We start from the raw sequence: 19656 nt of genomic DNA on the forward strand, positions 1-19656 counted from the left end.
AGATGAGGAGGACGGGTATATGGAAAAAATTAGATTAAACTGCATTCATTCGAGAACTTGAACGTTTTCCACATTCTCGATTTGTATACCGGATGAGGATAGAAAAAAATCTCGATCGAGTTAAGCCTTTCTCTCTGCTATAAACACACTACGGATGAGTTTTATCATCAACAGGCGTCGAATCGTACTAGGGTTCGGGTGAGTATACGAGGGTATGATGCTTTTTTTGTATTAGAACTCAATTAAACCCGTTCTGCCAATCTTGTGGGGTACAAAAGAGCTTTCACACTATTCCACACAACGACGATTCTTCATTTCGCCGGCTACAACGTTTAATCAAGCTCTTTCTCTCTATCGTACAAATACGTATCTCGCTTTTAGTAGAGTGGATGCAGCGAAGAGACGAGTCGGCCGATAGAAACTTTCTCCATCTAGTGTAGTAGGTATTCGGTCGGCTAGAGCGAGAAGGATCCGATGGCCATCCCTCTCACCCCCCAGGTACCCCTAAATCGTGACCTAATTTCGTTTTTTCTTTTCGTTTTTTCTATCTATTTTCCAATGATTACTCTTTAATTAATCCCACTCGCGCCTTTTTTCATTCGCGATTTATAAACACATTACCGAAGGGTGAAATTTCCACCTCTTCTTCGCCCTCGCGTATATAACGTTTAGATTGCGGTATCGGTCGACAGTGGTGAGGGTGAAGGTGGAGGCGGAGGCGTTTTTCACCCATTATAAAATTACATTACTACGGCAGTGCTGCGCGTATCACATAAGAACAAGGAGAGAAAAGTGTACGAAAAAAAAGAAGTATACGAGCCTCCACGATAGGCTAGGATAGGGCCAAGGGTGTTTAATTAATAAAAATCATTTTTCCAAGTACCAGCCGCGTGTTTTAATAACACAAACGTCCGGATACAATACGTTTTTTTTTCTCTTCTTCGGATCTTCGCCTTTTTCAAAAACCATGGTTTCGTTCGAAAGAGTGAAGAAAAAAACACCATAGTGAGGAAGGGATGAAATACATGCGAGAAAAAGAAGCACCGGAGACGAGATAACGGTCACGGCGGCGTGTTTCGCGGTACGTGAAAGGCCAGGAAGGAGGAAAAATACACGACGAAAGAAAGAAGAATTCTTCGTACTATAGCCCAGCTATAGCATCAACGTGGAGGAAAAAAATCTAGAAAAATTGCCCGTTTTTAAAACGTAATTTTCTTAAATTAAATTTCTCACATTAAAAACGACGGCGAAATAATTTTCAAACCGTTGTTCTACGCAACATTAACATTAATTCTCCGATGTTGTAATTAATATTAAGAAATTCGAAAGTTTTTTTTCCGCGTTAACTTTTCAAATACCTCCGTAACGACCTGTCTCTCATCATCGTCTCCAACTTGTTTGTATTTCGCGCTCCCTGCAGCTATTCAGGTGCAGCGAATGAAACTCTTATTCGTTCGCCCCATCAAATATTTCAAACTGAATTGTCTCCCGGGTTGGTATTTTTTTTCTCTACGGGATAGATTTTTTTCTGACTGCGACAATAGCGGCGTCTCGTCGACGATCAAAGCTACTCATATTCGAGCTTGTAGCTGGAATTTCCTTCAGCTAGATCGAGTAAAATACCATCAGACAGAGTAAGAAAGTCTCGTAAACAGAAATTTGTCTTTCCCTTCCAAAAAGTGGGAGAAAATTCGAACAATATTGAAGGGGAAAGGGGGGGGGTCACCCTTCCAGGACGGCTGAGATTGATTTTCAAAATATAAAGGAACACTTCAAGTGGAAAAATTCTCTCTGTTCGAATCTGGAAAAAATACATCTATCGTTGGCCATTTTTTCATAACCCTAGAAAAGATGAAAGCACATAATCTCTCGTTTTAATCAATTCGCCGTTCTGATTTCAGAATCGAAGAAACCAGCAGACAATTCAAAGACCACACGTTCCCGTTTCGCAAACGTTCCATCAACGAAACCGAAACATTCCCGAGTCGCCAGCCAAGCTCGCGTCACATCCGAAGAAGCGCCTCGTTTCGCGAATCTCTGCTGCGACGAGTCGATTCGGCCAAACCAGATCCTCTAAACCTGTCCAGACGAATGCCACCCTCCAAAACGTGGCACTCTACCGAACATATCCCCCACACTCACTCGGATTCGGCATCAGATCACCGAGACGCTGCTCTCACCGCAGCCGCCATTAAATTAAAAACAATCCAGAACAGTCTGCGAAACAAATCACCCTCCAGATCCGAAGACGCTCCTCCGACCACCTGTCGCTGTCCGTATTTCGGCAAACCGGCCAAACCAGACCGGAATTTCCGAGACGTGGTCATCATTTACTCGGAAATCAGTCCGAAATCTTCGCTGGTCAAATGGGAGCCTCGAGGTACTCGCGGTATCTTCAACAGACGATCTAGTTTCACCGGAGGTGGCGCCAGTGGTACTGGTAGCACTAGTGTATCGCTAGCTCCAGGTTCCAGCTCGGGTAGCGATCGACTTCGACGCAGTGCCACCGTCAAGCAGGCAGTTACCGTTGCATCCGAACTATCCAACGATCCAGATCCGCGTCATCGTATCTCCAGAGCAGCCAGTACGCGAATCGCTGCCGTCGCTGCCAACACCAACGAGTCCAGCTCCAGCGCCCGGCCTTATGGACGTAATTCCAGCGTTATGATGAGGAATACCACCAAACACGGTAGGATCATCAGGCTCGAACAGAAGGCCACCAAGGTGTTGGGCGTTGTGTTCTTCACGTTTGTCATTTTGTGGGCGCCGTTTTTCGTGCTCAATCTGATTCCGGCCGTTTGCGATTCATGCGAGAAGCAAATACCGCCTTGGATCTTCGACATCGCCACCTGGCTCGGGTACGCTAGTTCCATGGTCAATCCGATATTTTACACTATTTTTAACAAGGTTTTTCGACAAGCGTTCAAAAAAGTTCTGATGTGTAAATATCGTCGTAATCGCAGACATCGATGGAAGCCGGTCAAGCGTTAGTGATGGGCGTACCGCGTCGTTCTAACCCCTTCTACAATTTTTTTTCGCCCCATAAATCTATACTCTTTCCTTGTGTTTGTTATTATTTATTTATTTTTTGTAACGAGACCAGAGATACGAGGTTATCGAAGTGTGGAACAGAGTTAGTTTTCGATACGAAATAAATAAGATGCATATTTATTCAATCTATTCGCAGATTGGAAATGTTTACCAAACATCAGAGTCATTTTTGTCATGAATAATTCGCTCGAAGTTACAAAAATTCGTTCGCGAACGTATGAATTGAACGATGATCGAACTAAACAAATCGCCGGATTGTCGTGAGAGGAAAATAAACAACCTTGACACGATTCATTGCTAATATTATACTAATTCGTTCGAAAGATTCAGTCAGACTGGATTTCGTTCAGGAACGAATGAATCACTTTGTTAAGGTCAGTAAGGAATGGTTTGAAGGTTTTACAAAATCGTATTTTCAAAATTCAACTAAAATTTCTCTTATTCACCAGTCGTGAACGATTGAATCATTTCGTTCGCGAATGAATCAAGAATCGTTGAAACATTTACTTACCTACCATCCCCCTTTCAAAAAAAGTGATTCAAATTACTTAGTTAAAATTGGAAAAACATAGAAAAATGATTCATTTTTAGGCGAATGATTTGCTCGAATATTCAAAAGTCGTTCACGAACGAGTGAATCACTTCATAAACAAATTATTCAAAAATCATGCGAATTTGTTCACTGAAAAAGTATTGAAAAGAAATAGAAAAAATTTACGTACGCGAACGACTTAATCATTTCGTTCGCGAATGAATCAAGAATGGTTAAAACATTTATCTACCACCCTGCTTTGAAAAAAAGTGACTCAAATTTGCTAAAATTAGAAAAAAGGGAAAAATAATTCATTTTTGAGTGAATGATTCGTTCGAAGATTCAACAATCGTTCACGAACGAGTGAATCACTTGTTAAACAAATTATTCATAAATTATGTGAATGGGTTCACTTTACTGAAAAAGGATCGAAAAGAAATTGAAAAAAATTTCGTTCGCAGACAAATCGTTCAATCACGCGAACGACTTAATCATTTCGTTCGTCATTGATTCGAGAATGCACAAAATATTCACCCCTCAAAAAAATGCGTGAACAGCCAATGAAAAATTTTCTCATTTTTAAAAAAAATGATTCGCTCGAAGATCAGGCAATCGTTCACGAACGAGTGATTCACTTCCTGAACAAATCAAAATCATTCAGAAATTACGTAAAAGCATTCAGTGAAAAAGTATTTGGAAAAGATTGAAAAAAAATCGTTCATTCACAGATTATATATTCGTTCACGAACGACTGAATCATTTCGTTTGTCATTGATTCAAGAATGAACTTAACTCTCCCTCTGTTAAAAAAAAACATCTGGAAAGCAAATTAAAAAATTTATCAATTTTTAGAGTGATTCGTTCGAAGATTGAGCATTCGTTCACGAACGAGTGAATCACTTCCTGAACGACTCATTTAGAAATGAACTGAACGTATTCACAGACAAAGGATTTGAGGAAAAAAAACGTTGAAATCTTTGGTTTTCTAAGAATCATTCGTTCGAAAAGTAAATTTTCGTTCACGAACGAGGAACGACTGAATCATTTTGTTCGTCATTGAAATATGAGAAATAATTGAATATTTTTCATTCCTTTCAAAAAAAAAAGGTTAAACAGAAAATGAAGAAATTTTTCATTTTTGGCGAATGATTCGCTCGAAATCCAACAGTCGTTCGCGAACGAGTGAATCACTTCCTGAACGACTCATTTAGACATGATCTGAACGTATTCACAGACAGAGAATTTGAGGGGAAAAAATCTTTAAAATCTTTGGTTTTCTAAAAATCATTCGTTCGAACAGTAGATTTTCGTTCACGAACGACTGAATCATTTCGTTCGTCATTGAAATACGAGAAATCAATTGAATATTTTTCATTCTTTTCAAAAAAAAAAAAAAGGATTAAACAGCAAATGAAGAAATTTCTCATTTTTGGCGAATGATTCGCTCGAAATCCAACAGTCGTTCGCGAACGAGTGAATCACTTCCTGAACGACTCATTTAGACATGATCTGAACGTATTCACAGACAGAGAATTTGAGGGGAAAAAATCTTTAAAATCTTTGGTTTTCTAAAAATCATTCGTTCGAACAGTAGATTTTCGTTCACGAACGACTGAATCATTTCGTTCGTCATTGAAATACGAGAAATCAATTGAATATTTTTCATTCTTTTCAAAAAAAAAAAAAAAAAAAGGATTAAACAGCAAATGAAGAAATTTCTCATTTTTGGCGAATGATTCGCTCGAAATCCAACAGTCGTTCGCGAACGAGTGAATCACGTTCAAAACAACTCATTTAGAAATAATATGAATAAATCATTTTTCAGTGAAATGATTGTTTTAAAAAATTACTCAGGCGCTGAAGTCGAAACAGAATTTGAAACTATTCTAAACGTTCGCGAATGATTCGTTCAAAAATAGAGATTTCGTTCGCGAACAAACGAATGAAATTTGATTTTTTTACATTCAAAAAAATTATCAGACGTGAAATATTTTGAAAAATGTTCAGAATCGTTCACGAACGAATGAATCATTCGCGAACGAATAAATACATTTTTGCAGAAAAACCTTGTTACAATAGAAAATTTCCGGGAAAAATCTTCGTTTAAAATGAATCACTCGAAAAAGAATCATATCGTTCTTTGCAGAATAATCACGAGTCAATCTACCAAAAATAATCAGTTTTTTATTAATTTTTTTTAAAATGAACGATGCTCTTCGAATTTCTCCAAACTCGACGACAATTTCCACACTTCACTGACCTCGTATCTCGCGGGTTTTCTTTCTTCTCCGCACGATTAAAACGACTTGCTATCGTTTTACTTCTACGACTGATCGTTTCAACACTGTACGCTACGTATTTATAATTTTTACGACTGGTTTTTACGTAAAACAAAAAAAAATTCTACCTTTCTCGCATGAGTGTACATGTATGTTGTAAATACCTATAACGACACCTACGTACTATATAACGCGTAAAAACTTCGAGAAAAAAAAAGGTGGAAACCTTTAACTGTGTATAATGGAATAATTTAGTAAACTTGCGTGTACCTTTGAACTTTTTAATTAAACAAATAAACGAATAGTCGAAAACGTAATTTGCCAAATATCCCTTTATGCAAATTTCACATTTACAACCAATTAGGTACGTGGGCAAAGGTCAACCTTCCGCAGATCCTTAGGCTTATCCTTCTACCCAGTACCTCTTATCACTTTCGCACTACCAATCAAATACGCATTAACTTGCTGGATTCTTAAGCACGCGCGCCGAAAAAGAGGCACCCGTATCCGAACCGAACGCTATTTATATTAATCGAGAGATCTGCCTCCTGAAAAAGCCTAATTATTCTCGCCCTATTCGCCATCAACCGATTCAAATCCCTTTTTCCCAAACGGATAGCGCTAAATTCAAATAGCTTCGGCAACATGACGTCACAAAACTCATGCACTATCGAATTATCGATAATCGCTATCGACTATTATGTTGCATTTTTCAAATCAATCCAACAGTTGACTTCAATTAGACATGAAAAACACAACAAAATAGTCGATGGTGATTATCGATAACTTGTAGATGGTATACGAGCTTTGTGACGTCATTTTGCTGAAGCCATCTGAATTTAGCACGATCCTTTTCAAACGGACTCCAAAGCCAAAATTTCCCAACTTGAAACACGAACGCGGGGAATGAGATAAAAAGAAAAGTAATTTCGTGCCATTCTCTACCGAGTGTTTATTTATTCGACGGACGACAATTGCAAGTTTGATTATTCGCCTCCTCGTTCCCATCGCACGCCGACTAATTCGTCTCTCTTTCTCGTAAACACACAAACAGGCTGGCAACGAGTCTTTTTATTTATACAATCGACCTGACACCTGACACTGCTCAAACCGCCCTCAAACACGTGTACCTGCTATGTACACGTTGAGCAGCCAGGTGAGCAACCATCGCATTGGGTAGCGTTTCTTTGGTGAAATTAAAGTCGACAAGATTAAACGTGTAAAACAAAAACTCACTTTGGTCCAACGAACCCTGCTCCCCGCTCTCACCTTTACGTAGTCTAGGTATTCTTCGGTTATAACGTTGGTCCCCTCCCCTTGGCTGCCTACCTATAGTTACTTGTGATTTAGTATCTCGTTTTATTTGAAGTTAAGCCCATTTTTCGGCCAGTCTAAATCCTCTGTACCCTTTTACTCCACCACCCTCTCCTTCCATGAACTGTTGGGTCGACATTTTAATGCATACTGAGACGAACCGAGGGTAAGTAATTTGTATCGTGGACGCGAATTTTTTCCCTCGTGGAACCCTTCTCTCTCTCTCTTCACTGGATAGGAATTTGTTATTACGTCGACTATCGCGAGCACGTGGGAGAGTTTTAAATTGCATAATAAAAAGAGAAACTTCTCGATAATTTCAGATACGAATCGTTCGCAAATTGAATAAAGATTTCCAAGTGATTGTTATACGTATGTAAAATGCTTTATACTTGAGGAGCGAATTGTACTCGATGAAAAATACGTTGAATCGTTCGCGAAAACTTCGTTAGCGAAAAAAGAATGAAGCAATTTTTCTAGTACTTCATATAAAAAAATCTTGATTGTTTTTCAAAGATATAGTTAAAATAAGACCGACTCGTTCGCGAACGACTGAATCATTTTTTGAAGAATTCTTCACGAACGAATGAATCATTCACTTGGACATTCTTGAAACCCTACCATGAGAAAAAAATCGAATACAAATTGCTTCGAATAACTCAGTCGTTCGTGAACGTGAACGAAAGAACGAGCAAACGAATCTCTTACTCAACGAATCGTTCGCGAACGATTAGAAAATTACATTGATACAAAAAATGACGAGCTGAATTAATTTGACCAACGAGCAACGAATGAATGGTTCGAGAACGATTCGCTCGAATCACTTTGAAGTTTGAATCAGTCGCGAACGAGAGATCACATGAACGAATCATTGATGCGAAAACTTCAATTCAATAATAAAAGTTCAAAAGCTCAATTGGGCAATTCATAAATCCCTTCCGCAAATCCAAAAAATAATGAATCGTTCGTGAACGATTCTCCAATTCAACAAAGAATGAGTCAATCATTTTCACAAAATAATCACTAGCAAATGACTTCATTTTTATTGCCTCCACAAAACATTGGTCTAATAAAATACTCAGCTTGAAAAACGTTCGCGAATGATTCTCTGAGTCAACTATAAATGGGCAAAATCGTTCACAAAATGAATTGAATACGAAAATTATAAAATTATAAATTCGTTCGCGAACGATTCTCTGAATCAATGGGAAATGAACGAAACGAATCATTTTCTTTTCTCGTTCGCTAACGAAAGTTATTACTGAACACTTAAACATCACAAAAAATTGCCCACAAAAATCCCTAAAATAAAGAATCGTTCTGACCACAATAAATCTCAACAAAATGAAAAATCGTTCGCAAACGATTCTTTGGGTCAACGGAGAACGAAATGAGTGACCACTTTGCCATTACAAAGAATCGGTTGAAGGATTCCGAAAATGCAGAAGTCGTTCGCGAATGATTCACTAAATCAATCAACAACAAGCGAATCACTTTCACCAAGTAATTATTTGAAAATGGATTCAACGATTGAATTTCCAAGTAGAGCAGTCTCGGAAAATTTCAAAAACGAAAATTCGTTCGCGAATGATTCTCCGGATAAATGGAGAATGAACAAAAAGAATCGATTCCATGAAGAAAAGAGCGCCAATGAATTGAGCGCTTTGTTTTCACAAAAGAATGGCCACAAAAAATCCCAAAAGTAAAGAATCGTTCGCGAATGAATTTCTGAATCGGCAAAGAATGGATTCAGTGAATCATTTTCCCAAATGTTCGTTCACACAACATAACACAGCAATTGAATATTTCGCCAGGCAAAAAGTAATCCTCAAAAAATTCTAAAATTTGAAGAATCGTTCGCGAATGATTCTCTAAATCGATCGAATATGAACGAATCACTTCCGTTCCACATCACTGAACTGATCGTTCGCGGACTAATTTCACATTTAGCTTCCATAGAAGACCTGCCTGAGAAGTTTTCAAAAATGAAAAGTCGTTCGCGAAAGATTCTCTTGATGAGCAATCGATGAACAAAACATTTTTACAAATGATCGTTCGTAAGAGCATTAAACATGCCATCTTTACACAAGACTGATCCCAGAAAATTTCATGGGTGGAAAGTCGTTCGTGAACGATTTTCGGAATCGAAGAAGAATAATCGAATCATTTTCACATATAGAATCGGTCGCTTAAGAATTAAATACATATTTTGTCGTCACCGAAGATCAGCCTCGACAATTTAAAAATCGTTCGCGAATGATTCCCTGAACAAAGTAAGAACGAACGAATCACTTCCACAAGTGATCGTCCGCAAATGAATTCAACATTTGACCCTTACAACAGACTGGTCTTGGAAAATTCCAATGATGAAAAGTCGTTCGCGAACGATTCTTGCAATAAATGGAGAACGAACGAATCATTTTCACATACATGATCGGTCGCTAATGCATTGAAACACTTTGTTTACACCAAAGACTGCTCACAAAATTTTCAAAAATGAAGACTCGTTCGCGAACGATTCTCTGAATCAACAAAAATGAACGAGTAAATTTCTTCAAATGAATTGAATATTTTGCTTTCACAAAAGACAGTCCCCAAAAATTTTAAATCTGAAAAATCGTTCGCGAACGAATTAATCAATTCTTTAAAAATTGTCTAGAAATAAATTTTAAAAAAATCAGTGTTACTTGAGAACCGATTCTATCGTTCTACAACACTCTCTGCAGATGGTAAAAATGATTCACTAGTTGAAACCACTCTGATTCCATTGTGCAAAAAATTCACGTTCAAATTCATATAAAATTTCAATACACGTCAACATTCGACACAACAAGTCACCTTCGAAAAAACTCATCGAAAACATCCCACGGCTAAAAATATTCGTCAAAATGATCAATTAAGCCTTCATTAGAACGAAATTATCACCCAAAACGAGCACCTTTCAATTCTCAAGTACCTACTCCTTTTCTCAGGAACACTATCGCAAAATGAAACTTAAAATTTGCCAAATAAATTTCCACTCGACACCAACGCCCATGCAATGCCGAGTTTCCATTAACGCGATCGAAGGTAGAAAAAAATTTCATTTAGAGAGTAATCGACATTCTCAAAGGCACTAGAGTGTCGAAAAGTCATCTGAAAACGGTTTAATTTGAATAGAAAATTACCCCATTTGAACTCGACGAAGAAAAAATTAATTCCGTTTAAATCATTCATCAGCCTACTCGCGTTCTTTATGCTCACAGGTGTTGTGTCACATGGCTTTATCTTCTGTAACATACTTACATGTTACGTATCACTTACGGAAGAATTTTGCGAGGTCTTCGGGGACAAATACTATACACACTTTGACAACACAGCCAAGCTCCTTTTCCTCTCACATGCCAGGCCACGCAGTGAAGTCACACCTTTCCACTGTACCTACCCCTTCGCTTTATAGTACGTTAAATAAATAAAAACCAATTCAAGAACTGATACAGAGAGGCGGAAACGAAGCCAAGATCGGTGAAAAGAAGGCAAGAAGGCAAGAAGGCAGGGGAACACGACAAGCGACAAAGTGCACCTTATACACCATAACAAATTAACGCGTTCTTGTTAATTAATTAAAACAACCGAATTAATTCTCAACAGCTGAGTAGAACGAGTCTGTGTGAGTTTTATTGTTTATACACCATTGTGTATACTTTCCAACTGTATATAGCGTCTTATATAAGTAGCAATTTTGCAAAACGCGCCGCGGCGATTAACGTTTAAGTAAAGAAAGAAAAAACGAGTGAAAAAAAAAACAACGAAAAAAGTGAGCTTTCTTACAAACGATACAAAACGTTGAAGAAGGAAAAAATCTCACAACCCGTACAACAATCGACTCTTTCTAATGGTTTTCCCTCCTTTGGCGGGCACATCTTTGTCGTATACGTATACCTTGGGAGAAGCAGGAGAGGGAGCTTATTAAACGGCTCATTCGTCAAATATTTTTCGCTTCGGGGAAAAGAATCGGTTCTAAGCATTAAAACCGCTTACCCGGTAACAAAAACTTTCTGTAAAATATTCGCAGCGCAATGAAAATTTCAAAAAAAAGAAAGAAATATCCACCTTTTTTCACTCTTTTGAAAATTCTCGCTCTTTTACAAAAACCCTTTCTCATCCCCTATCCGAGTCGAATAAAGAAAACCTCTGTACTAGTATTAAAATTACTACTCCGATGGTTGCTGTCGGATAACCGAGTATTTTCCATTTTTTCCCCACACACACACACACACACACACACACACACACAAACACAAAAAAAGAAGAAAAAATGAATAAAATATAATAAAAAAATACCCAGACTAGGAATAAATAAAATTTAAAAGCTTTCTCTTCTGGCTTGAGCTGTATACTATCCCTGCAGATCCGAAGGTAATTTGCGTATTTTAAAATATTATTCGCGACCGCAGCAGCAATGGTACGTAAAATCGATACTAAATGTTTCGAAATTTATCGATACCCGAATCTTTTTTTTTTTCTACTCGCTACATCTACATATTAGGTACGTTGGTAAGGCAATTTTCAAAATTAACCCAATAAAGTATTCGATTCGGTCATAAGAATTTACAGTTATACGCAATGAACTCGTACACGCGTTTCGTTCTTTCTATATATACGAAGAGCACTGGATTGTTGCGAGAATTCCGATAATATGATTTTCGTACGTCATCGTCAACGAAAACCTACTTCCTTTGAACAAAAAGCGACCATACCAAAGAGGAAACACAAACAGAATCGACCTCAAGTCACGTACAAACCTACACATTATCAAAACTTGACTAAGCCTCCACAGACGACCACCAGTTGTCTATTCTTCTGTACGAGAAACTTTTACATTCAATTTTCGGTATTTTTAACCCAATTTTTGACACCTTTCACCATTCACTCCGAGTCTAAACATATTCTATGTACAATTCTCTATTGATTTCGAGGGAGAAAAAGAATGCGAAATGTGTGGGTGTCACTTGGAAATCTTTCGTCGAGAATTTAAAACTCCATTCACGTTGGTTTTAACTCTAAGAATTACTCGAATACTTCTACAACAGTTTTAACTCATCAATCCAGATGAGAATACTTTTTTCGACACCCTGTAGCAATGACAGAATAAATTCGCCGATGTTTGGCCCACTGTCACATCTTATTTTATGGTCTTTGCTTCATACCAATATTAATGCAATGATAGATTTTTTTTCTTACTCATTTTCGTCTTCCATTTCATCCGTTTATAGAATAAAAAATCAGCACTCACCTAAAACAAAAGAAACAAAATAAAAATGTTGATTAATTGATTTCTTATCATGAAAACTACTTCATATAATCATCATCATCATCATCATCATCATCATCATCATCATATATATTAAAAGAATTTGTTAAATCTGGTGACAGTCCGCCAGCCTCTCCTACTGAACCGATTTTGCTAATTTTTTTTTTTAAATGTTCCTTCCCTATTGACAATTTTACTAGCAGAATGCTAGCATTAGTAGCACCCACCTAGCATGAGTAGCAGGAAACTAGCATGATACTAGCGTTATGCTAGCATGAAATGAACTAGCATAACATGCTAGCAAAATGCCAGCTTATTACTAGCACGATACAAACTAGCAAGAAGTATGTTAGCAATGAGCTAGCTACATGCTAGCAACATAACTACCGAATGAAGCTAGCATTTCCTACTAGCAAAATGCTATCATATATCTAGTATGAGATGAGCTAGCACAATGCATGCTAGCAATATGCTAGTTTAACTCTTGCCCCTCAAATACCAAGTGATGCTAGCAGTTCATACTAGCATGATGCTATCATATCGCTAGCATGGGGTGAGCTAGCAAAATGTATGCGAGCAATGTGCTAGTCAAACCCTTGCCTCATAATTACGTAGTAATGCCAGTTGTCCCTGCTAGCATAATGCTATCATATTGCTAATGTGAGATTATCTAGCAAAATGTATGCTAGGGATATGCTAGTTATATCCTAGCATCATAATTACCGAGCAATGCTGGCAGTTTCTCCTAGCATAAAGCTACCATGTTGCTAGCATGATATGAGCTAGTAAAAAGTACACTAGCCATGCACTAGTTAATCCTAGCAGAATAATTATCTTATCAACAATTTGACTAGCAGAATTCTAGCATTAGTAGCAGAATACTAGCACGGTGCTAGCATGGAATCAACTAGCAGATTACCAGTTAGAATGGTGTTAGCACTTAGCACTTTGCCAGCAGACATTTTATTGGAAAATTCATCCTAGCATAGAACTGGTATGATGTTAGCATGCGGTGAACTAGCAAAAGACAGGCCAGCAATTTGCTGGTTACATGCTAGCAGCATAACCACCGAATAAAGCTAGCAGTCACTACTACCATATTGCTAGTGCATTGCTAGCACCCTGTAATGGTGCTAGCATGAGGTGAACTAGCAAAAGGCATGCTAGCAATCTGCTAGTTACATGCTAGAAATACAATCACAGGTAAACTTGCACTAGTCTACTGCTAGCGCTATTCTAACCTTGGTAAAGCTAGCAGTCAAAGTACTAGCATGGTGCTGGATTTTTGTTGGAAGACATTCTTATCCAGGTGCTAGCAGTCAAGTGCTAGCATAATGCTAGCAAATTGCTAGCGTTGTTCTCTATCATGATACACTTAACTTCTCTTAGATGAAGTATGTAGTCAATGTGAATATAAGCTCAATACAGTTTCCTGTTTAAATTAAGAAGAGTGAAGTTGGCAAACTAATCACTCAGTGTATACTAGCACAAGATGCTAGTGCAATGCTAGTTCTAAACTAGCATTGTAGGGCAATTGCCCATTTTTGGATATTTTTGGGAAACGTACCATAATTAAAAATACCCTATTCTTTTATAAGGAAATTAATGCACTTCTAGCATTATACATATTATACACATGCTAGCATATGCTAGCAAAAAGCTAGGAAGATCATGCTAGCACCAGTAGCACCATTTTGAACACCTGCACTAGCATATCTGCTAGCAAACTGACGCTAGCATAATGCTAGTCCCCCTGCTAGAATTATGCCAATTGTATGCCAGCATATGCTGGAAATATGCTAGCATGACCATGCTAGCACTGGTTGCACCATTTTGAACACCTTTCCTAGCATATCTGCTAGCAAACCATCGCTAGCATAATGCTAGAAAAATTCTGCTAGCGTGGTGCTAGTATCATTTTCCTAGCATTGTGCTGGCAACAGTTTGCTAGCAGATATGCTAGGAAAGGTGTTCAAAATGGTGCAACCAGTGCTAGCATGGTCATGCTAGCACTGTTGCTAGCATTCTGCCACTTGAAATTGTCAATAGGGTTATCACAATATATTTTCAACAAGTCTTAATTTTTTCTTCCTGAATTGTCGTTTGCCCAAATGAGCCAAATTGTGCCAATTTTTTCACAAATTTTCCAAAAAAGTGCACTTTTTTTTTTGGTTAGAATTTTTTCCTTTTTTTTGCCAGAATTATCACGAAGTCAGATTTTTTGACCAAAACTGTCATAAGTTCTAATTTTGACTGGAATCGCTTAAGTTCATGTTTTACTAAAATTGTTCGTTAGTCCAGTTTTTTTTCCAGATTCTGAAAAAGTTTGTGAATTGTCTACAAAAAAGGTTTGCTTTTCGCGTAAATTTGTCTAAAATGGTCAGTTTTATGCCAAAGCTGGAACAATTTTTTTGACGGAAGAGCTGCTAGAAGTACTAATTTTTTCAAAAATCATCCAAACATCTTGCATTTTTGCTACTTTTGAAAAGTTTGTTTTTTTACATGAATTTTCATAAGTCTTGCGTTTTTTGTTGTTCAAATTAGTCAAAATGTGTTGCTTTTTTGACAAAGCTGTCAAAAAATTCTGATTTTTTTTGCAACATTTCCAAGTATGATTTTTTGCCTGAATTGTAAAATAAAGTACTGCTTTTTGCGCAAATTGGTGAAGAAATGTCGAATTTTTTTTGCCACAGCTAAAATGTCAAGTTCAGATATGTACCCGAATTACCTAAAATTTGTTGTTTTTTCTTTCAAAAAGTCCGCCTCTTTTTGCTCAAATTTCCAAAAATTGTGGCTTTTTGGCCAGAATTGGTCGAAAGTCTGGTTTTTTCCCCAATTTGCTGAAAAAGTGCAAAGTTTTTGCCCAAGTTACCAAAAAGTTCTGCTTTGTCTCATTTTATATCGAACTTTGAATGATCATTAATTTTTTTTCATTGTGAAGGTTTTGACCTCATTGAACTCGAATACAATGCTGTTTGCTTATTCTCGTACTTTGATGTTTTTCAAGGGCATTGATTTCGAACAAAGAACACGAAATCAAAAATTTCAGATATTGAAATCCATTTTTCAATTTTTAGACTTTCACTAATGGTGTACTATTCAGTGGGAAGGGAATGGGAATCATGATGAATGAACGAGCCAAAATTCTCAAATTCCACCCCACCCCCTCCCCAAGGCAAAAGTATACCTAAGAGATCAATTACCCACCCGTAAGGTTAATTGGCTTTGTAGGTATTGAAATACGACATCGTTATTTTTCTAAGCCCGTTTTGCAGCTTGTGGAAATATTAAAGTATAAATTCGTGTCCAATTACCTGCCTTCCTACGCTCTCGGTTCGAACAAATTCGCCAAGTTTTTCTCTCTCGCATTCAGACGTTCAATCAGAACGACGACGGCAAACTTTGGTGCAAAACTTCTGGCGAGCGATAATTTGGCCCATCGTATTTGTACATATTTGGTTACATATTATTATGTTAATGCGTAAACGAATCTGAATCATGCTCAATGCTCATGTATACGGTTGAGTTGTAGTCGTGAATAAGCTAGCGAACGAGAATATTGATGTATTCGTGAATTCGTCGGCGACGAAAATCTATATACCTTCGCCTTCGCCTTCGCACCGATGACGATGAAGGAGATTCTACATCTACACAGCATGGACGCTCTAGTCGAGTCGACGGATCACGCAGGGCGGCGTGTAATTGGCTTAACGAACCGAAACAACGTTGTTTTTGATGTATACGTACACGTGGCCGTTGTAGTTGTATAGTTGATAAAGTTGGCGGAGGCGAGTAAAAAAATGAGCTTGGTCGAATTTTGTGAAAATTGTTACCTAACAAGATGAATTTATGGAAACCGTATCATCGTAATGTAAAGCGGGGAAAAGAGAGAAATGCAGAATTGTGTCGTATACATATAAGATTGCGAAATGGCGAATTTGCTAAATACGCAAGAGTATGTTCTGTTTCAAAATTTAGGACGAATATTGTCTTTTAGTAGTATACTACGTCTCATTGATGGAAAATCATATTATAGTAAAGTTTTCACGAATAGTTTTAGACTTTGTTGTGTACTCTAATTTTATACTCGTTTACTAGACTTGGCGAATTTCCACTCGTCTTCTTCTGTTACTATACAGTATGTTGTAGTTGCGTGCAGCCTCGGGACATTACAAATGATAGAAAGCTTTTAGTCGTTAGTTCGTCGTTAAAATTGTATCAGTAAGGCTGCTTTTCTACGTTGTTAATGGGGGAAGGTGGAACATTGATTATGGCGTAGAAATTACTTCGTATTGTTTTTAGCCCAGTCAAATTACGATTTGACCCGGACATAATTGGGATCAAAGTTTTTTTTTGCGAATATTGTCTAGGATGGTGTAGTGAACAACATACTAAAAGCCCCCGCCCCTACCCCTAGAGCTAATCCCCCTACAGTGGATCAAAGCCCCCCAAAATCCGTTTTTTGTCAAAAAATTACTTTTGAGTAAAATGAGCACTGATTATTTAATCTCTCCTCAAATACCTATCAAATGAGCTATCAACCAACTCCCTAGCCCCAAGGGGGGCGCTACGACCCCTCAAAGTGATGTGATTTCAATTTCACGACTTTGGGTCTTGAAACCTGTTCTAATCGATCAAATAAAGTCAAACTTGGGGAATGAGATTACTTTGGGACCTAAAGTCGACCCCTAGGGTGGGGGAGGGTCAAATTCGAAAATTACGGTAAGGTCATTTTTTTGGAGGGCCATAACATGGTCCCTAATGAATGAAAATGGTCCAAAATCATATCATTGGTCAGTACTCCCATTGTGATCAACATATCCAAATTTCAGCTTCCTAGGTCATTCCCACTCCATTTAAGGCGGAATTTAGGTGGAAACCCCCTCATTTTACCCCTATTTTCGGTTTTTTCCTCCTTAAAAGAAGTGGGGATGACTTAGAAAGCTGAAATTTGGATATGTTGATCACAATCGGAGTACTGACCAATGATATGATTTTGGACCATTTTCATTCATTTGGGACCATATTATGGCCCTCCAAAAAAATGACCTTACCGTAATTTTCGAATTTGACCCTCCCTCACCCTAGGGGTCGACTTTAGGTCCCAAAGTAATCTCATTCCCCAAGTTTGACTTTATTTGATCGATTAGAACAGGTTTCAAGACCCAAAGTCATGAAATTGAAATCACATCACTTTGAGGGGTCGTAGCGCCTCCCTTGGGGCTAGGGAGTTGGTTGATAGCTCATTTGATAGGTATTTGAGGAGAGATTAAATAATCAGTGCTCATTTTACTCAAAAGTAATTTTTTGACAAAAAACGGATTTTGGGGGGCTTTGATCCACTGTGGGGGGATTAGCTCTAGGGGTAGGGGCGGGGGCTTTTAGTATGTTGTTCACTACACCATCCTAGACAATATTCGCAAAAAAAAACTTTGATCCCAATTATGTCCGGGTTCACCCATTTTTTCCCGCTATTTGACTGGGCTATTTTGTATTTTTTGGCGATGTGTTTTGTTCATTCTTGTATTAATAGGTGATGTATCTCGCTGTGTAGGCTGAAGTGACGAAAAACCCTGTTTTTTTATATTTTTTTCCCCTTTCAATCCAAAATAGCGAATTTTCTTCTGGTTTTCTCACATTTTTTGCCATAATGATTGGAGAAAATAGAGAAAACACCTTTTTTCGAATAAAATTTCTCATTTTATTTTTTTTTTGAGAATTTTTTTTCGTTTTTGTATTTTTCTGTTTCTATAAAAATTGAATTATTTTGGCGAGAAAAAATTTTGAGTTAATTTCGATCCGATTCCTTCCTTTACGTAAATCAAAACATTGGAAAAAATGTCTCACAAAAAGTCTTACTTTTGCACATTGTCCTGTTTGTCATATTACATCTCGTATATGGAATTTTAATGAAATTTTTCCACCTCATCGCTCTGGCAACGCACGTGTGAATAATTTAGACAAAATTAGCGAACTTTATGGCGTCTAATTTGCGCGTATATAGATCATAGCCTGTTAATCCTGTTTGTATTCAAACAACGCACCGTCGTCGTATAGGAACAATATGCGCATCGTCATATTAGCTACGAAATTCTGATTTGATTTTATACACCTTATATACCTACGATGCAATGTAATGCTAATAAATCGTCGTAGAAGATCGTCGAGCGTTTTAAGAAATAATTGATTCTTGCTTTTCGTTTTTAATTATATTCTTATTATAAACGAAGGATAAAAGGATTACGTTGTGTATAGCATTTGTGAGCTGTAGTAGCGATAACCTAAGCAGCAGCCGGCTATAGGTAAGTCATTATTTTTAGCGGGGGTATGCACGATGTCGACGGGGGGGGGGAGAGGAGGTAGCCTGTGCCGCGCTATCAGAATACCCTCAGCAAATACTAGTACTGTATCTTTCGGTATTCGCACCAAGCTCTGGCAAAAACTTCCATTTTAATCTTACCAGACGCGGCAGGTACCGAGCGAGGGGGATTTTTAGTCGGCATCTTGAGTTTCGCCTTTTTCGCGCGCCCGATATTACCGGCTTTTCGAAGAAAAGTCAGGTACTGTATTTGTCTCAACTGTGACAGTTTCGGTCCGGAGTAAATTTTCTTTGCGTTTTGGGGTGTTGGGATCATTGTGGGACCATTAGTTTTTTTTCAGGTTTCCTTAAAGTTAATATATATATACATATATATATATTATATATATATATATATATATATATGTGTTTATGTACCAATTTTGTGGCAGAGTCAACTCGAAACCTATGAAATTTTGAACAAAGTGCTTTATCCCTCCCGACTGGTGTATTGCCGAAATTTTGAGATTTCGAGTTTTATTAAAATCGGTCCAGGCGTTCCCTCGATATTTCAGATTAAGTGATATTTTTTGTCATTTTTGCGTCCTTTTGCAGACTTCCTCATCAGTTTTGTTTTTGGTATACCTATTTTTTTCTAAGAATAAATATTTTGCTTAGCAATAATCAGTAACATCTTTCTTAATATACCCAAACGATTTCTCAGTTTATTTCTTGTTAGGAACTCGATGGAAAGTCGGTTCACGTGTTCCTCTGACAGTTCAGCTTAGGTAGGCCTAATTTATTTTTGGTGGCATTTTTGCAGACTTTTGCAGACTTCCTCATCAGTTTTGTTTTTGGTACACCTATTTTTTTTTAAAGCATAAATGTT

At 37.7% G+C, this 19656-nt stretch overlaps 2 protein-coding genes across 3 annotated transcripts in view; one reads left to right on the forward strand and one right to left on the reverse strand.

The window, feature by feature from the left end:
• 5-HT2B (5-hydroxytryptamine receptor 2B) overlaps positions 1–6179 on the forward strand; it is a 172264-nt gene extending 166085 nt beyond the window's left edge. For both annotated transcript variants that reach the window (XM_065352889.1, XM_065352888.1), the window contains exon 6: positions 1902–6179. In XM_065352889.1, coding sequence (XP_065208961.1) covers positions 1902–2991 — 1090 coding nt within the window. In that variant the 3' untranslated portion in view covers positions 2992–6179. The remainder of the gene's footprint in view (positions 1–1901) is intronic.
• The window catches only part of Rpn2 (Regulatory particle non-ATPase 2), a 397281-nt gene that overhangs the window by 323036 nt on the left and 54589 nt on the right, over positions 1–19656 (reverse strand). The gene's annotated exons all lie outside the window — the stretch shown is intronic.

The sequence above is a fragment of the Planococcus citri genome, chromosome 2 (genome assembly GCF_950023065.1).
Source record: "Planococcus citri chromosome 2, ihPlaCitr1.1, whole genome shotgun sequence".
Lineage (NCBI taxonomy): Eukaryota > Metazoa > Arthropoda > Insecta > Hemiptera > Pseudococcidae > Planococcus > Planococcus citri.